Raw genomic sequence first — 19,975 nt, forward strand, 5'->3', positions numbered from 1 at the left:
GAAATATCCAATAAATGTCGTTCCACTTCATGATTGTGTCCCACTTGTTGTTGATTCTTCACAAAAAATACAGTTTTATATCTTTATGTTTGAAGCCTGAAATGTGGCAAAAGGTCGCAAAGTTCAAGGGGGCCGAATACTTTCGCAAGGCACTGTATATTTCAGATTATCTAAGGCAGCGTGTCCCTTTGTGTAACAGTTTAACTGGAACCTTATGGGGTATAACATACTGATGATGAAATAATTAATACTGTGGTCCCCTAGAAGTAATTGCGGCTGCACATGATGAAGTAAATACTGAGTTGCATTTGGGCAATTCCACTTAACAGAATGACACTGAGACTACGATTTTTTTTACTTTAAAAGTATTCCAAACAAAAACGATTGATTGCAAAGTTAAACAAACCATACAACGGCATGCACAATAACTACTTTGAATAATTTCCACAGAAGATTTTACAAAAACACATTCACTGGAAGAACTGTGCAGATGTAAAGTTTGGTATCAGAATGATGGTAAAATCTCCCTCAGTATTTAATGTGACCACGTTTTCCCAAAACTCTTAAATATCTACTCTGCATTAAGATTCAAAGATGTCTACAGAAGGAATGGGGTGTCAACTATGATATAACACCTTGAGTTGGAAAGCATTTATTTTGGTTATTGAACTACAGTAAGCGCTCTATTCAATCAGATCCGCTCTAGTCGGCATGCGCATAGTTGTTGTTTTGGCGGTGTTTGAGAAAGAACTGTATACTTAAAGCGGACATTGCCATTGTCTGCACAGCGTCACATTACAAGAAATCCCATGCAGCCTTGTTTAGAAGTTCTAACACTGGAATGTGAGATGTAATCTACATTAGGATGATTGAAATTCTCATGATCCATTTCATGATTTTTCAATTTGAGCGTAATTATTTCTATATAGCCTACACTTTCTCGTTCTGAACTTCTAACTGGTGGGGCAAGTGTGGCTTCTTGACAATGATCTAGCAGCTGCTCACCAATTTGACGGCTGTAACGCAGTTCCACCTTTGAGACCACCAAAACATCCTCTATTTGGGTGTCTGTTATCGCCAGTTAACACTTGATCTGATTATATCTAGGCCTAAATGAAGTGGATTAACACCCGGTAACAGAATGATAGTAACATAATGACATCATGGGTCCCTGATTTGGACTACAGAAATTATGGATTATGGATGTAATTATTTTCATGGTGATGTATCCTGAATCCTACACAAAGGTAGGAAAGCTTCCATTGCATGCTTGGGTATTGCTCTACACACTGGCTATTATTCAACCCCCAAACAAAACCAAATTCGGTTTGTCCGAATCAGACCAAATCTGTACCAATCACAGACGTCTATGTTTCACAAGTTTGGACATCACAGTAGTTCACAGTAAAGTACAGGACAGCAGAGTAGATTAGAGTATAATTCAGTACAGCACAATACAGTACACTACAGTAGGGTGCAACTTTTAAGAGTAAGTTGAAAGCTGGACTGAGTTCCTTAAAATAAAAAATTAATACAAATAATATATATACAGTGGGGCAAAAAAGTATTTAGTCAGCCACCAATTGTGCAAGTTCTCCCACTTAAAAAGATGAGAGAAGCCTGTAATTTTCATCATAGGTACACTTTTATGACAGACAAAATGAGAAAAAAAATCCAGAAAATCACATTGTAGGATTTTTAATGAATTTATTTGCAAATTATACCTATACTTGTTACTTCTGTGAACTTTCATTATCCTCCCTCATGAGGCAAATCATTTCTGCAAAACTAAATAAAAATGTTGATATTAGTTGGCAAGGGTCTTACCTTCAACATTATTGTGTTTGGATGTAATTCTAATATATTTTCAGACTTCTTCTGCTAGATGTTTTCTAAGACCAGTTTTCCATCTGTTTGACCAGAAATCCAATTCTAAATATTTAGGATGGAAAATGGTTGAACATTTAAAAAATGCCTTATTTTCTGAAAAATATATACTCCTAGCTTTCATTTTACACCAAATTTGATGTGCTCCTATGAATTTACAGCTCATGGGGCTTTTTTACATGGAAATGCTGGCTAGGGGGCGAGTTAGTAAGGCTGTTATCGGACCCAGCAGTGCTGAACAGGGCAGGGACCAGACCTAGGTGGGAAAGGGCAGTGCTGGGTGCTGGGTGCTCTTTGAAAGTTGCCCATTGAAGACTTGCTCCACTAGGGTAGATTTGTTCTGGGCTTTGTTCTTGTTCTGACATCATGAAGGATGGCGGTGAAGATGTTGTCGCAGAGACGGGAAGTGTAATCTGCTGTCCTTCACTAACAATGGCACCCAGAGGACACACACACACACACACACTGAAGAGGTCTAACATAATATTTACAGTATGATTGGTGCTCCAGGCCAGAACACACAGTCCACTTCAGATACACTTTCTCATGGCTATTGTCAGAGAAAAGTTCCTAATTAAATAAGACAATCCATAAGACAATTCCAAGTACTGTTTACCCAGTGGCATTTTGCCAAATTAAGAGATCATGAGAGGAAACTTCTAATAATGTTGGATAAATGTGTTCTGAAAGTTGTTATGAATGATTCTGCAACACTCATGAAGGTATTATGACTGTTTTTTATAAATATGTTATGAATGCCTTATATATACCCAGTGGCGGAACTAGAGTTTTATACATGGGGCTACTTCAGGGGGTCCATAGACCATGAAAGAAAATGTGTGTGTAACCCTAACCTGATATCTAAGGAGCATGAATGAATCCTATGATTGCTGATTAGATGTAGAAGTGATAATTCACTTCAAAGTGGCAGATAGCACGCACGAACGCATGCACGCACGCACGCACGCACACACACACACACACACACACACACACACACACACACACACACACACACACACACACACACACACACACACTCTGTTTTCAGTAATACATAATCTAGGTCTATAAGTGTTGAACATCCAAAACATTTTCTGAAAATAAAGCTCAAGCACCAAGGAGATAAGGTAGCATTTGTTTGTTACATAAATTGCATATTTTATTTACCAAAAAGTACATTTACAAACAGAGGCTCCTCATTCAAGAATGTTGTACTCTTTAGGTTGAGAGACTGGACCCCTTGCATTATCTCACAATTATTTTTGAAAAACGCCTCTGTAGCTCAGCTGTGAGACTGTCAAGCACCTGATAAAAGACAGCTCTTTGGAAGCTCTCACCATCACTTTGGTCACTATTTTCTGTCCTACAGTGCTCATCGTCAATGAGTCGTGAAATCTTAAGCTTGTTTTAGGCTGTCTTTTACATACTGTTTGTACACTTATTTTGCAGTGCTCTGACATCTCTCAACCTCTTTCCATAGTTCTCCAAAGTAACCCTCACTTCTGCAGTCCTGTAATGTGTCTGTAAGGGCACCTACTAGATCCACAGACCTTGCTAGGTCATTAGAGAATGTCAGAAAGACATTTGGCATCACCAAGCACTTTACAAAAGGTAACCAAAAGCCCTCTGAGAAAGAAGGCCCCTTTCCTCCACTGATCTATCACCACTATTTTTAAGTGTGATATCCTGTAGCACTCTCAGAACTGCTGGAAGCCTGTCCCTCAGATTACAGCATGCCATGTATCTGCATGCCCACTGTCGTGTCTTTACTATCATTAAATTGAAGACTTATAGTTTTTATCAAAGGTTCTCTGTAATTAGTATTACGCGATCAAACTGATTAATCATGTACGTAACTGTAATTAACTAGGAAGTCAGGGCACCAAGGAAAATATTCAGATTACAAAGTTATGATTTCCTAATATAACCTTTCAGATATTTTCATATCTGATCAATAGTCTTCTGATTAATGTATTATTTACTTTACCTCACGTTAGTCTCATTCCAAACGTCGTAAATGGTTGGTTATCTGCACGAACCCAGACTTCACTATGAGTCATCCATACATCAATTGTCTTAAATCATTTACTTATTAACTAACTAAACAATCACAGAAGTGCACACACAAACAAACAAAGTAAATATGGTTACAAGAAATGATAGGAGAATGTGCCCTAGTGGGCTAAACCGGCATGGCGGCTTGTTAGGGAAGTGGGGGTCAACTGAGAAGTCACTACAGAGTTAATAATTATAACAATTGAAATAATAATCCTTTGCACATGAACGGGAACAATAGCAATCAATATGTATATTTACGCTCAGTGTGTCGTTGGGATCTTTGTTGAAAAGTTAGTTTCTGTTGGAGTTTTCATCCTCTCTCTCTCTCATGGTTAGAGGGGATAGTTCAGAGTGACATTCATTCATGTTGTTGTAGAATGGATGTTTCGACGGTTGTCGTTCTTCGCGTTCAATGATACAGAATTCCTAGCTGTAGACTAGTTCAAATCCCCGAGCTGACAAGGTACAAATCTGTCGTTCTGCCCCTGAACAGGCAGTTAACCCACTGTTCCTAGGCCGTCATTGAAAATAAGAATTTGTTCTTAACTAACTTGCCTAGTTAAATAAAGGTAAAATAAAATAAATAAAATTAATATCAAAGACTTGTTCTTATTCTGTCGGTATCGATAGTCTAAGAGTTTAACCATGTGGTATGGTTAAAAGATTCAGCAATGGTCTGCAACCTTTGTCCACTCGTAATAGAGAAAAACATGGTCTACTGAGAACTTCTCAAAGTTGGGGTTTTATTCGGAATTGCAGAAAAGGGCCTGACCCTAACTGGGCTCATGGGCCCAGGCTCTGATTTAAACTCAAACTCAAAAGGGAATTGGAGTTTCCTTCATTAAACAGTTCAAAATCACATTACACAATTTTACAAACAGTATCATCCTCACTCATTCATCTTATACAACAATTAGATGTAAACCTCATATCTGAGGCTATTATATAAACAGCGTTATGGTAATGTGGCCGCACCGTCTCCCATGAGCTTCCCCAAGTTGTAACAAACGGACCAGTTCGTAGCTGGATTCTTCACCAATCTTTTATACCTTCTCCGGAACGTAAATGTTGTTCCGACCTCAAGTTCTGTGAGGTGGAAGAAATTGCTTTGTTGTCTATGAAAATTCACTATGTCTCTATACTGTGTGGCCACGAGGAGATCCTCTATTCAGGAATTTACGACCTCTCTGACCACAGCAGCCTAGTTGAAGGAGGCAAGGGGGAGGCAGGGAGAGGGGGATGGGGTTTGCTGTACCCAATGAGGGCAACGTCATGACACCACCTTACATCCATAAGTATCTGTACTTCCCTGGGCTGCTGCTGTGGATACAGCTCTTTCTGAACTGCAAGCCACTTGAGATGAATGTAAGAGCCAGATACAAAGTTATTAAGCTTCTGCAGGATAGCAAAAAAGTTAACTGCCTCAAGCACTGATTTTACAGCATCGACAAGAACGAATTTCAAACAATGTGCATTACAGTGCACATAAAATGCAAATCTTGCACTGTTTTTAATCCGTGCAGACACACCAGAATGCTTTCCGCTCATGATGGAGGCAGTGTCATAGCCTTGCCCCACAAGATTATTTCTGTAGTCCAGACCATGTTTTTCAAGGCAATCAATTATAATTTTTGTGAGGCCTGCTGCATCTAAGCATTCAGCTGACTGAAAGCTTTCGTGGATGGCCTCGTTGTAATAGTACCTCACAAGTAACAACTTTTTTATTTTTTATATAAATCTTTGGTTTCATCTGCAATTACTGAACACTAACAACTTCACTTTCTTTTACTTCTCTTATTATTTCACTCTGTACCATCTCAGCTAAGCCCTTAAGAACTTAATTCTGGATTTGGTGGCTTGTGTACCTAGCATTGCCACATGCATTCATCCTTTTCTCTATGAGAGGGTCATGCTTTGCTATTTCTTCTAAGATTGTCAAAAAAGTACCCTTGTTGTGAGAGTCATCAAACTATCGATGACCTCTCTGCGCTATATTTTGAGTGGCAGTTAATAGGAGCATATCTGCAATTGTTTTAATGTAAGTACAGTTTCCTCCACTTTCTTTTTCCGGTCCTCATTGATGAGTTGCTGTCAATAGCCCTTTTATGTTGATTCCAAGCATACATAGCATTGATATGATGCTCTGCCTTCGAATGGATCTTAAACCCAGAATCTTTAAACAGTGCCTTTTTTCCTGTTACGAAAACCAGACTGTGATGTGAAGGCAGATTCATTCGGGTGTATTTGGCAGAGAAAAATGCCTACAGGCGAAACAATAAGTTGAATCTTGACTTACAGAATTTTCAAGCCATGAATTGTCATACCAGGAGCTGTTGTAAACCCTTTTCCTAGTACCATGCTGAGTTCTGGGAAATGTTGTCAAACACGTCTGTACAGGAACCTCTTCTCTCGATCTTAAAATGTCTGAAATACACGTTAAATAAGGTGGCATATCTCTATGGAAATGTATAATTAGATTAGATTCTAACAGCTGCTAACTAAAATGTGTAGTTTAAAGTATTGGACTGGCCTACCACTGGGTCCTTTTGGAACAGCATATCTGGTGCTTGATGCAGTTGAGAGGGACTCGATGACATCTCCTGGCAGCTCTGGCTCACTGTCTTGCTCAGAGCCAGAGGTCTCTGTGTCATCCCTTAATATATCTATTACATTAAAATAACACAATAACCATTGGTGTATAATCACAATAAAAATGCCACAGTCATCCAAACAAGAACACATATGAATCAACAACCAACATTTTAAAGTGAGGCTTAATCTGACAAAATCATCTATTACAAGCTGAAGCTAAACTTAAATTCTGAATTGGGCATGTGACTGATTGCCTGGTAGATGCTCTGACCTGGTGGTGGTAGACTGGGTCCTTGTGAAATCTGACCACACTGACTCTGACTAGCCTCAGATAGGGAGCTGCTCTGGGGTCAGGTGGTGATGCAATGGCTGGGGTCTGTTTGCACCTGATCTGCCTGTCTATGGGGGCGCTATTTCATTATTGGATAAAAAAACGTGCCTGTTTTAAGCGCAATATTTTGTCACGAAAAGATGCTCGACTATGCATATAATTGACAGCTTTGGAAAGAAAACAGTCTGACGTTTCCAAAACTGTAAAGATATTATCTGTGAGTGCCACAGAACTCATGCTACAGGCGAAACCAAGATGAAACTTCAAACAGGAAATGAGCAGAATTTCTGAGGCTCTGTTTTCCATTGTCTCCTTATATGGCTGTGAATGCACCAGGAATAAGCCTGCCCTTTCTGTCGTTTCTTCAAGATGTCTGCAGCATTGTGACGTATTTGTAGGCATTTCATTGGAAGATTGGCCATAAGAGACTACATTTTCCAGGGGTCCGCCCGGTGTCCGTTGTCTAAATTGGTGCGTAATCTTCAGCTGCGGGCATTTTCTCCTGGGATTCAGAACAGAAAGCACACTTCCACTAACGATATATCATCGAAGATATATGTGAAAAACACCTTGAGGATTGGTTCTAAACGTTTGCCATGTTTCAGTCGATATTATGGAGTTAATTTGGAAAAAAGTTTGGCGTTTTGATGACTGGATTTTCGTTTTTTTTTGGTAGCCAAACGTGACGCACCAAACGGAGAGATTTCTCCTAAACAAATAATCTTTCAGGAAAAACTGAACATTTGCTATCTAACAGAGTCTCCTCATTGAAAACATCTGAAGTTCTTCAAAGGTAAATTATTTTATTTGAATGCTTTTCTGGTTTTTGTGAAAATGTTGCCTGCTGAATGCTAACGCTAATGCTAACGCTAAATGCTACGCTAGCTAGCTACTGTTACACAAATTATTGTTTTCCTATGGTTGAGAAGCATATTTTGAAAATCTGAGATGACAGTGTTGTTAATAACAAAAGGCTAATCTTGAGAGCTAGCATATTTATTTCATTTCATTTGCGATTTTCATGAATAGTTAACGTTGCGTTATGGTAATGAGCTTGAGGCTGTATTCACGATCCCGCATCCGGGATGGCTAAGTGCTAGAGGTTAAAAAGAAGTCTGATACCTCTCCCTTTCTTTTCATGTTTAATTGACCCTATGCAAAAATAAGATCGTCTGTGGTTACATCTAAGCTTCCAATTACACACATTTTAGACCAATCTCAATCTTAATTACAAATTCCCATTATCATAACTGTACCATAAAATCAACTACCAGCTTAAATTACTAGTTAGATCATGGCTAGCCCTACTCTGCAGTAAGTAGCAGCAAATTGTGGTAATCTTTTGAGTAACGTTAAAAGATTGATAATAACAATTGTTAGTTTTGAGTTCAAGTACAAAAATCTAGAAGTCCTTTCTATTTCTGACGCAGATCGCGCTGCAAGTCCTGCCTCTCCCATCTCCTCATTGGTTTATAGAAGCAGGCACCCACGTAACATCTTCTCATTGGTTATACCCACGTGGGTAATTGAAAGACAAACTGTTTTGCCGGTCGGCGTAGTAATACTATGAAAGTTCAAAGATGAAAAAGCCAGGAAGAAGGAGAGATGACTAGAAACGATTAGGTTGGCCGTTTTATGTGTGGAATAATTGTTGGAGTAGAGGACCTTGTGCATTTCAGGTAAAATCAAAACTCAATGTTTATATCCCAGGACAAATTAGCTACAACAGCAAGCTAGCTAAATAGGACAAATTAGCTAGCAAGTGCAAGCTAACTAGCTAAATTGCCATAAATGTTTAAAGCTTTTCGACCTGTCCCCAAATTAATGTAATTGGCTCAGAGTTTGTTTTGATATTTTAACCTGCGTGTCGTGATCGCGTTTGGTGTAGAGGGACAAAATACATTTATGCACGATGCCGCACGATGGCGCACGAGTGCAGCCGGTTTGGTTCCGTGTTACGTTAACTTACACAGTGACTCAACTTTCGTGGAAGTTGTTCAGGAAACCTAAACCAGATGCTAAACCGTGACAGGGGGCAGTATTTTCACGTCCGGATGAAATGCCTGCCCAAATTCACCTGCCTGCTACTCATCCCCAGAAGATAACATATGCATATTATTAGTAGCTTTGGATAGAAAACACTCTGAATTTTCTAAAACTGTTTGAATTATGTCTGTGAGTATAACAGAACTTACGTAGCAGGCGAGACCCCGAGGAGAAACCATTCAGATTTTTTTTTGAGGTCACTCTCTTTTCAGTAGTTTTCATTGGGAATCCAGAATTCTAAGGGACCTTCTTGCAGTTCCTACCGCTTCTACTGGATGTCACCAGTCTTTAGAAATTGGTTGAGGTTTTTCCTTTGTGTAATGAAGAAGTAGCCCTGTTCAAAACGAGGGTCACTTCAAGTGTACTGTTTTTTAGAGGCGCGTGACCTGAAAGGTAGCGTCAGTTTGTTTTCTTCCTGTATTGAACAAAGATCATCCCGTCTTCAATTATATTGATTATTTACTTTAAAAAATACCTAAAGTTGTATTACAAAAGTAGTTTTAAATGTTTTGGCAAAGTTTAAAGGTAACTTTTGAGATATTTTGTAGTCACGTTGCCCAAGTTGGAACTGGCGTTTTTCTGGATCAAACGCGCCAAATAAATTGACATTTTGGATGTATATATCGATGGAATTAATCGAACAAAAGGACCATTTGTGATGTTTATGGGACATATTGGAGTGCCAACAGAAGAAGCTCGTCAAAGGTAAGGCATGATTTATATTTTTATTTCTGTGTTTTGTGTCGCGCCTGCAGGGTTGAAATATGTTTTCTCTCTTTGTTTACGGAGGTGCTACTCTCAGATAATAGCATCGTTTGCTTTCGCCGAAAAGCCTTTTTGAAATCTGACATGTTGGCTTGATTCACAACACGTGTAGCTTTAATTTGGTATCTTACGTGTGATTTCATGAAAGTTAGATTTTCATAGTAATTTATTTGAATTTGGCGCTCTGCATTTTCTCTGGTTTTTGGCCATGTGGGACGTCCCACATATCCCAGAGAGGTTAAAACTTACTTCAAATATGATGCTTTCGCCAATCGTCAAAAGAGCTTGTGGAGCTGTGGAAATATTATCTATTCTTCTTATTCTTATTCTTCCGTATCTTGCAACCAACGATAATATTCTCCCTTCCTCGTCCTCGCTTTGAAAAATGCGGCGCCGAACGTCAAAATAAATGAGAGGTGAAATGAGATCAGTCAGCATCAAACTGCCAGTAGCAAATTACATTTTGTGTGGCACCCGGAGTGGCCAATCAGATGTCAGGGGTGACCAGTGCCACAGCCGGACACCCCTCAGGCTCCGCCCCTGTGTATACCCCTTTCAAGTGAAATGTTACCCAGATATTCAGGGATCCCTTATCTCCTGTGTCTACTCATCCAGTGGGGCTACCTCCAGGGCCGGATTACCAAACGGACACACAGGGCATGTGCCCCAGGGCCTCTGACCTCCAGGGAGCCTCCAGGTCGGGTGTCCCGGGGCCCCAAATGCGGTAGTCCGGCCCTGGATCATGTCGGGAGCCAGGGGTGGTGGTGGTGTGTGTATTTAAGGTGGGAGGCATTTAAAAGGTAGACACAGTGGCACAACGTAGCCATATCATATAGAATTTAGGGTCTGCGAATTACAGGGGTGTATCTACTCACAAAAACAAAAGCCTGTTATTAAACTTGAAGAAGAAATATTGGAGCTACATTTAAACCACTCTCAGCAAAGATTGAATTTAATCTGGAATATTTTCACTCTGTAAGTATGACCATACAGTTTATATATTGTATGAAGAAATTAGATTGACAACACATTTTGATCATCACAATAAGATTTTTTTACTTTTTGTACATACAATTTAGTTAGTTAGCTACTCATAGTTTAGTTAGCTATTTAAGTACTCTAATTGTGTTAGTACTCAAAATATGAAGTACATAATCACTGAAATTCAGTGACAAGTAAATTCCCAGTGTGAATTTAACCAGCTGAAATTGTAACCAACAGTAGATGTACCAAACAGGGACAGGACATTGGCCAGGGACTGCTCCTAGTCATCATGATCATACAGCAGATGTACCAAATATATAAAATGATACTCATTAAAAACATGTTATTCATTTTGATGTCTCTGTACAGTCTTTTGAAATTGACTGGTCAGAACAGTTGAAAGGTTTGTAATACATGCTCACTCATCACTCTCACAGTCCCACTTTGGCTCCTCGCACTGTTTTCAATCAGCAATGGCTTTGTTTCATCCTACATCCTAGTTAATAATACACTATGGAGAAGCTATTCACTGTCTAATGCCAATTCAACTGTTTGGTTTGGTCACAGTATGGGCTAATCGTGACTATGGTTTGATAAAGCTATTAGCCATACAGTATGGCATTTATTTATTTTTATGATGACTCAAATATAAAAGGCTTTTAGAAAAGTGACTCAGTACACTCAGTTCGTAGCAAAAATGTGTTAAAAAATATGTTATTTTTCCTAACCTCTAACCACTCTTACTATCCTGCCTGCCACTGACACTCACTAACCTCCTGGTTGATACCTCACATACTGTAGTAGAGCACTGGTGAGGTCCCAGGTAGAATAGCTGATTCTAGTATAGGGTTATCATTATGCTGTGATTACTGTTGATTTCAAGAAGCTGTAAAGCACTTGCAGGACGTTTTTTGAACAACAGAGGACTTTGGGGGGGAGGTCAACAGTAATCACAGCATGATGATACCCCTATGATACAATCAGCTACAGGTAGGACAGATTTAGGATCAGCATACCTCCTTCATAGGCTGGACCAATTTGTTTGTGTTTTAGCCAACTCCTCTGACTATTCATGTATGGCATGGCAACGATAATCTGAGGATTTGACTGAGGCTGATATGGGATCAGACACCACATTTCATCCTGGTCCTAACCATTAGGGGCCAAAGGTCAGTGTCTTAGTGGACAATACATTCTCCTCCACTGGGGTTGTGGGACTCCTCTCTCAGGCAGGATGTGTCATGTCATCAACTTCCTGCTGGCCCCGCTGAGCCGTTTCCTGTTTGCCGTCCATGGCGTGGCGACCGTGTGGTGTGTGGTCGCCGTCAAAGGGGAAGGGATCCCCTCTATCGGCTGCTTCTGATGGGCGTGGATCTGTTGGGGGTGAAGATGGCAGTCACCATCAAGTATACCCGCAACGCAGAGTGGAAATGGTAACAATGTCTATATAACGTATATAGCCTTACAGTGTCTTCTACAGCAATGACACACTAATAATGATGATCACTCAGGATCATTACCTATCATACACGATTAAGTCTTATAATAACGGCATTAAAAACGCATTACACTTGTTGGCAAAGTGTCACGTTCGTCATAACGACGAGACCAAGGCACAGTGTGATAAGAATACATACTTATTTTAATGAAGAATAAACACAGAACAAACTATACAAAACAACAAAACAAACGTGACGCTAATAACACGAGTCCTGATAGGCAACTACACTTAGACAATAACCCACGAAATACCCACGGAATATGGCTACCTAAATATGGTCCCCAATCAGAGACAACAATAAACAGCTGCCTCTGATTGGGAACCAATCTAGGCAACCATAGACATATAAACACCTAGATATACAACAACCCCTAGACAATACAAAAACTACACAAATCACCCTCGTCACACCCTGACCTAACCAAAATATTAAAGAAAACAAAGATAACTAAGGTCAGGGCGTGACACAAAGAGAAGTATTACCCAAACTAGTTCTGGAACAAATGTTGTGTAAGAATAAACGTTAACACTTTACTTTACACCCAGTGGCATAACACAGTATGACACGGTCATAACCATGTCATAATATATCATGACAGTTGACATAACTTGTCCTAACTTGTCATAATATGGTCATAACACTGTCATGACCCATATATTTACAGCGGTTGTGACATGTGTTATTTTATGGTTGGTTATGAAACCCACATAATTAGTTTTTTCCCTGCCAAGATGTTTCCTTTGAAAGTTTGTATCTTACATCCTTTGTTGTTGTAATGAATCACAGTCATGTTTTTTTCATCATATTTTAAACAAGTTGTAGAATATACACTTTATGACACTGTCAATAAGCATTAAGGAAAGGGAGATACCTAGCTAGTTGTACAACTGGAATGCATTCAATTGAAATTTGTCTTCTGCATTTAATCCAACCCATCTGAATCAGAGAGGTGCGGGGGGGCTGCCATAATCGACATCCACGGTTTCAGCATCCGGGGAACAGTGGGTTAACTGCCTTGCTCAGGGGCAGAACGACAGATTTTTACCTTGTAAGCTCGGGGATTCGATCCAGCAACCTTTCAGTTACTGGTTACTTGCCCAACGCTCTAACCACTAGGCTATCTGCTGCCCCGGCTGCCATAATCGACCAACCTACGTCACTTTACTTGGACTAAGAAAATACACTTTATGACACTGTCAAGAAGCATTATGACCATCCTGTGTCATTTGGACTAAGAAATTACACTTTATGACACTGTCATCGAAGCATTATGACCATAATAAGCATATAAGGCAGATAGGTCTATTACATACATGGTGTCTTGTCCTGCTCCTGAAATCTGCTTCTGCATTCATCCCAGACAGCAGCGACAGACCATTGGGGTAGGTGCATGTCTGACATCAATGTGTGCACAATTACAATGATCATTTAACATGGCAAATAAATAAACCCACAGGCTATGGTGTAATGGAATTGTTTGCCTTGTGTAGGTTTTGACACTCTTATGTAGGTGTCATAACCAGCCATAAAATAACTACCATGGTAGGTTTTGTGGGTTTTTACACTCTTATGTAGGTGTCATAAGCAGCCATAAAATAATGCAATATATGTCACAACAGGTTTAAATATCTGTGCAATGATAGTGTTCTGACTATATTATAATAGGGTATGACAAGTTATATCAGCTGTTATGACATATTATGACATGGTTATGACTGTGTAATAATGTGTTGACGCTGGGTGTCAAGTAAATAAACACATATGCCAGTGCTTCCTCCTTTGCACTGTATACAGTCCTTCACTCCATCTACATTCCACAAGGCAGTAACTTGTCTAACATCATCCACTTTTACTGCACTTGATTCCAATTTGTATTTACACTCACATTCTCAACTAATTTAGCAGCAATATGTTCCATTATTTTGCATGACCTTGATATACACGTCTTTATTTTCACATTCCGCACACGCGCGCACGCACGCACGCACACCACACACACACACACACACACACACACACACACACACACACACACACACACACACACACACACACACACACACACACACACACACACACACACACACACACACACACACACAAACACACACACATACACATACACATACACATACACATACACACACACACACACACACACACACACACACACACACACACACACACACACACACAACAACGTAAGACTTACAGCGGCACCTCCATTTTTGCACCATCTTCATGATCTAGTTCTGTCTCGGAGTCATAGCCCGAGTGGAAAACCTAATGAAAAACAATCAAACAGCCCCGGGGTTACAGAGCAATTGTAATAATGATTAACCACACAAATGAACTCATTAATTTGATGCGAGGAAAATGTTTTTTCCTCTCCTGTTCATGTTGCGATAAATGGAAATGTTAGATAGAAAGACATTAGCAATTCACCCGTTGGCCTAGCTGTCTTCGCAGTCTACTCTGCTCTGCCTGTGTTTTTGGTTTTACAGGGGTGGTATAGGATTGTAGTTAATAAACCTAAACATAAACCTTTTTGTATGGGGATAAATCATCTCTGAACTCACCACTGTACTGGTGGAACTCTTTTATGAGTTCCTGCCAGAGGCTGTGTATGCATCCAAAATATCTCTCACTCTTTCTCTAAAAAAAAGCTTCTTTGTCCTTCAAAAACACTCAGTCAATCTCTTGCTTGCTGGAAGCACTGTCATTCTCCATGAAAAGCCACTCTTTACATATGTGTGTGTGTAGACGTCCAGTTATTTTACCTTCATACTCCTTTTCTCACCATTGTCTACTGCATGGCCTGGCTCAGGCCCTGAACTGAATTAACAAGCTTTATTTCACACCCTTCAAAGAGATGACACAAAATGATGTCATTGCTGACTGAAACACAACGGTGGAATAATTTCTCCATCCATCCAAACGATGCTGAATCAGCCAGCCATCATATTGCATCCTATGTGCGGAGGGGCATGCTGAGACGGAAGCTTACTCCAGGTCCCTCTCTCCCTCTAACTTTGAAGTTCTCTCCTCATGGAGAAGGCTTTGCGCTGTCAAGTGGGATTTGCATACATGATGAGAATAATTGGCTGTCTGAAATGGGACACTTGTGGAAGCATTACTTCTTATACTGACTGCCCAAAAACTAAGTGTGTTGCTAAAAATAACTCTCCCTATCCCGTCCTCGCTGCTTTGCTTTTAGGTTCTCCCCCATGGTTTCCTCTACCTCAGTGCCGTCATCCCCTCAATTTGGTTCCTGGAGCTCAGCCTGCTGCAGTACAAGCTCCCGGTCAACATCTCCTCTAGCCTTGAGCTAGAGGAGCTTCTGGCTCACATCCCCATCTCAGCGGTAGGTGTTACACCACAAAACGCACAGCAACTTTCTTGGAAAGTAGACATTAAAGTATCATCTAATCTCATTGTGTGTTGACTAACGCAGGACATCTTGCAGCTGGGCCCAGAAAACTGTGCGGCTGACCTGAAGCAGACCATGCTCATCGTGCTGGTTCTGGGTCATGTCCCGAGACCTGCTCTCCCAGCTCCTCATGGCCTACATGGGCCTGGGCGCCAACATCCTGGACATCTTTGACACCTTCACAGAGCCAGATGTCAAGACCAACCGGGCTGTCATCGACGTAGGACTGGCCCTGTTCTCCTGGGCCCTCATGGATTTCCCATTGGACCTCACCCAGATCTGCCCCACCAAGGCCCCGCCCCATCCTATCTCGTCCCAGCCTGGCTCGTCCCAGTGGAGTCTCTCTCAGGGGGTAAGCATGGCTGTGGTGGAGGGCATGCCTGGAACTCCCTCCTCCTGCTATCCAGGGCTATGCTGTTCCAGGGAAGTGTGGCGCTTGCTGTTGACTGTGGGGCACCAGGATGGGTCGTTCCTCGTCTACTGCCTCTACCTCATGATCAGGAAGAATGTGCTCAACCAGTTGATGATCTTCTTCACCTGCAAGAACATCCTTGTCATCTTGCTGGAGGTCTACAGGATCTTTGTGGTGTAGTGTGAGCAGCAGGAGGAGACATCACAAGGGTGGCTGGAGACATGTTCAATGCCCTGGTGCCAACAAGCCCAGGAGGAGGTTGTGGTGTGGGAGGGAGGGAGAAGGACAGGTGAGCGAAGGACAAAGCTGCCTGACAGAGGTAGAGGTGGAGGGGGGAGGGTTAGGGAGGAAAGGAGAACAGAGCTGCCAGACAAAGGTGGAGGGAGAGAGGGAATCAGAGAGGTTGCCAGGTGTGGAGAGCATATACGATGCTGTGAGGCATGACTCGACCCTTAGGGGGAATCTCCTTCACACACCAGGAGTCAAGTTGAACAGATCTGCCAACTCTATAATCTCCAGTTCAAAAGTGTACCATGAAGAGACTCGGGTCTTTGGAGGAGGTTCAATGCCAAGGAGTAGAGTATACCACTGAGCAAGGTCCCTGAAGATTTGATCACACAATATTATGTAATTCCAATGATAAAGATAAAGACGAGAAAGGGAGAGAGCAACACTATCACCTGACATACAATGTTCACCAAGTTCACTAGGACCCAAGTCACACTTGGGAATATCTCTGTGACTGTCTTTATATTGTATAAAATGTTGTGTATTACTTAGGTATTGTGACTTTGTTTGTATGTGTCCTTTAGAACTCTCTCACTTTTTATATCTCAATTGGAAATGTTATCATTTTGTTACATTATACATTGAGACATAGGTATCATAGGTTAGTGTGCCATTTTTTGGTTTGGATGATGATGATGGTGGTGGTGGTAAATGTTGTGAGAGAACTGTCTGTTTTTTTAAATCAACGTTTCCAGAAAATGCTTTCAAGCTTTACACATTGAGAAATACATTTTTGAACATTCCTTTCTCTTTATACCATGAGATGGCAGTGTTACCAAGTCAAACAAACCACAACTCGTCTGTTTATCAGATTGAAACATACACTCAAATGTGTTTAAAGCTTGTGCTGTGCTCCTAGAAACGCCTCATTCTAAAAGAAGCAAGCCTTTACATAGAATGATTGTCAAACGCCTAACTGCTTATATTGACAGTGACCCTTTATATAACTTGAAAGGTTTAAATTGGTGTCCAGATAGAGCCCTTACAGACCTGTCATCTTCAAATCTTAAAGTGCTGTCTCACCCGCTTTAAAACATTGGCAGGAGATGAGCAGCAGGTGTTCCCGATTAGAGATTTGAGTTCAATTCACTCTTATTACATTCCTCTGTGTCTGTTAGCCACCAAATAGCTCCGCTCCACCACCCAGAGTATAGGAGAGGAGAGCACTAGAAGGCAATGTTTTTCTTCCAGTAAGCTGCCTGAATTGGTGGAGAGAGGAAAAAAGATGCATGGTATGAAAATATTTAATAATGCATCTTTAATCTGTTAAAATGTGTGTGACAAGTCGGAGACCATTACATCAGAGAGAGAGGGAGAAAGAGGGAGAAAGAAGAGAGCGATAGAGGCAGACAGAGAGAGAGAGAGAAGGGGGAGAACGAGAGAGGGGACAGGAGAGAGAGCGAGGGAAGGAGAGAACGAGAGAGGGAGAGAGAGGAAGTGAGAAAGACAGACAGAAAAAGAGAGAGAAGCAAACACAGAGAGAGAAGCAAACAGAGACAGAGAGAGAGAGAACGAGAGAGTGACATATTTCTGGAATGGAAACTAGAGAGCCTCTCTAGAGGAACAGTTAAAGAGCTGTATTCTCCCAAGTGGCATAGCGGTTTAAAGCACTGCATCTCACTACAGTCCCGGGTTCGAATCCAGGTTGTATCACATCTGGCCGTGATTGGGAGTCCCATAGGGTGGCACACAAATGGCCCAGCATCGTCCGGGTTTGGCTGGGGTAGGCAGTCATTGTAAATAAGAATTTGTTCTTAACCTTTAAGCCAACCTCCTACTTTTTCGAACATTCTGTTAAAAATCACCCAACATTTCAGCGTCCTGCTACTCATGCCAGGAATATAGTATATGCATATGATTAGTATGTGTGGATAGAAAACACTCTCACGTTTCTAAAACTGGTTAAAGCCTAGTTCAATCAAAAAAAATTATGTGTTTTTGTTGTGACACATTGGTTTCAATTATCCATGGAGGACTGACTTTCACTTGAGAGATAAACATATATAACGACATGTACAGAGATGTCATGTCTGCCCAAATGCAGCATTCACTTAAATATCAGCCCACTCTCTCTAGACCATCAAAGGAATCAAGTGACACAAGCTAATGTACAATGTGGCTTATTTAAGTCTAAGTGACTTTTTCTAACACACCTACAGTGGGGCAAAAAAGTATTTAGTCAGCCACCAATTGTGCAAGTTCTCCCACTTAAAAAGATGAGAGAGGCCTGTAATTTTCATCATAGGTACACTTCAACTATGACCGACAAAATTAGAAAATAAATCCAGAAAATCACATTGTAGGATTTTTAATTAATTCGTTTGCAAATTATGGTGGAAAATAAGTATTTGGTCAAGAACAAAAGTTGTTTTTGTTATTGACCAAACACTGTTGCTGGTATTTTGGCCCATTCCTCCATGCAGATCTCCTCTAGAGCAGTGATGTTTTGGGGCTGTTGCTGGGCAACACAGACTTTCAACTCCCTCCATAGATTTTCTATGAGGTTGAGATCTGGAGACTGGCTAGGCCACTCCAGGACCTTGAAATGCTTCTTACGAAGCCACTCCTTCGTTGCCCAGGCGGTGTGTTTGGGATCATTGTCATGCTGAAAGACCCAGCCACGTTTCATCTTCAATGCTCTTGCTAATGGAAGGAGGTTTTCACTCAAAATCTCACGATACATGGCCCCATTCATTCTTTCCTATACACGGATCAGTCGTCCTGGTTCCTTTGCAGAAAAACAGCCCCAAAGCATGATATTTCCACCCCCATGCTTCACCGTACATATGGTTTTCTTTGGATGCAACTCAGCATTCTTTGTCATCCAAACACGACGAGTTAAGTTTTTACCAAAAAGTTATATTTTGGTTTCATCTGACCATATGACATTGTCCCAATCTTCTTCTGGATCATCCAAATGCTCTCTAGCAAACTTCAGACGGGCCTGGACATGTACTGGCTTAAGCAGGGGGACACGTCTGGCACTGCAGGATTTGAGTCCCTGGCGGCGTAGTGTGTTACTGTTGGTAGACTTTGTTACTTTGGTCCCAGCTCTCTGCAGGTCATTCACTAGGTCCCCCCGTGTGGTTCTGGGATTTTTGCTCACCGTTCTTGTGATCCTTTTGACCCCACGGGGTGAGATCTTGCGTGGAGCCCCAGATCGAGGGAGATTATCAGTGGTCTTGTATGTCTTCCATTTCCTAATAATTGCTCCCACAGTTGATTTCTTCATACCAAGCTGCTTACTTATTGCAGATTCAGTCTTTCCAGCCTGGTGCAGGTCTACAATTTTGTTTCTGGTATCCTTTGACAGCTCTTTGGTCTTGGCCATAGTGGAGTTTGGAGTGTGACTGTTTGAGGTTGTGGACAGGTGTCTTTTATACTGATAACAAGTTCAAACAGGTGCCATTAATACAGGTAACGAGTGGAGGACAGAGGACCATCTTAAAGAAGAAGTTACAGGTCTGTGACAGCCAGAAATCTTGCTTGTTTGTAGGTGACCAAATACTTATTTTCCACATAATTTACAAATAAATTCATTAAAAATCCTACAATGTGATTTTCTGGATATTTTTTCTCCATTTTGTCTGTCATAGTGTACCTTGAAGTGTACCTATGACAGGCCTCTCTCATCTTTTTAAGTGGGAGAACTTGCACAATTGGTGGCTGACTAAATA

At 41.0% G+C, this 19,975-nt stretch overlaps 1 protein-coding gene across 1 annotated transcript; it reads left to right on the forward strand.

The window, feature by feature from the left end:
* The first annotated feature begins 15,389 nt into the window (after nucleotides 1-15,389).
* On the forward strand, nucleotides 15,390-17,041 carry LOC149981277 (transmembrane protein 26-like). The gene has a single exon (XM_090185631.1). It carries the CDS (start codon nucleotides 15,699-15,701, stop codon nucleotides 16,188-16,190), a length of 492 nt encoding a protein of 163 aa, XP_090041757.1. The 5' UTR covers nucleotides 15,390-15,698; the 3' UTR covers nucleotides 16,191-17,041.
* Nucleotides 17,042-19,975: the final 2,934 nt, after the last annotated feature.

This window comes from Oncorhynchus mykiss, chromosome 9, assembly GCF_057628025.1.
Source record: "Oncorhynchus mykiss isolate SJ-2025 chromosome 9, ASM5762802v1, whole genome shotgun sequence".
Lineage (NCBI taxonomy): Eukaryota > Metazoa > Chordata > Actinopteri > Salmoniformes > Salmonidae > Oncorhynchus > Oncorhynchus mykiss.

Excerpts from the sequence above, each read along its gene's own strand:
- LOC149981277 (XM_090185631.1), top strand. The coding sequence starts at position 15,699 with ATGTCCCGAGACCTGCTCTCCCAGCTCCTCATGGCCTACATGGGCCTG.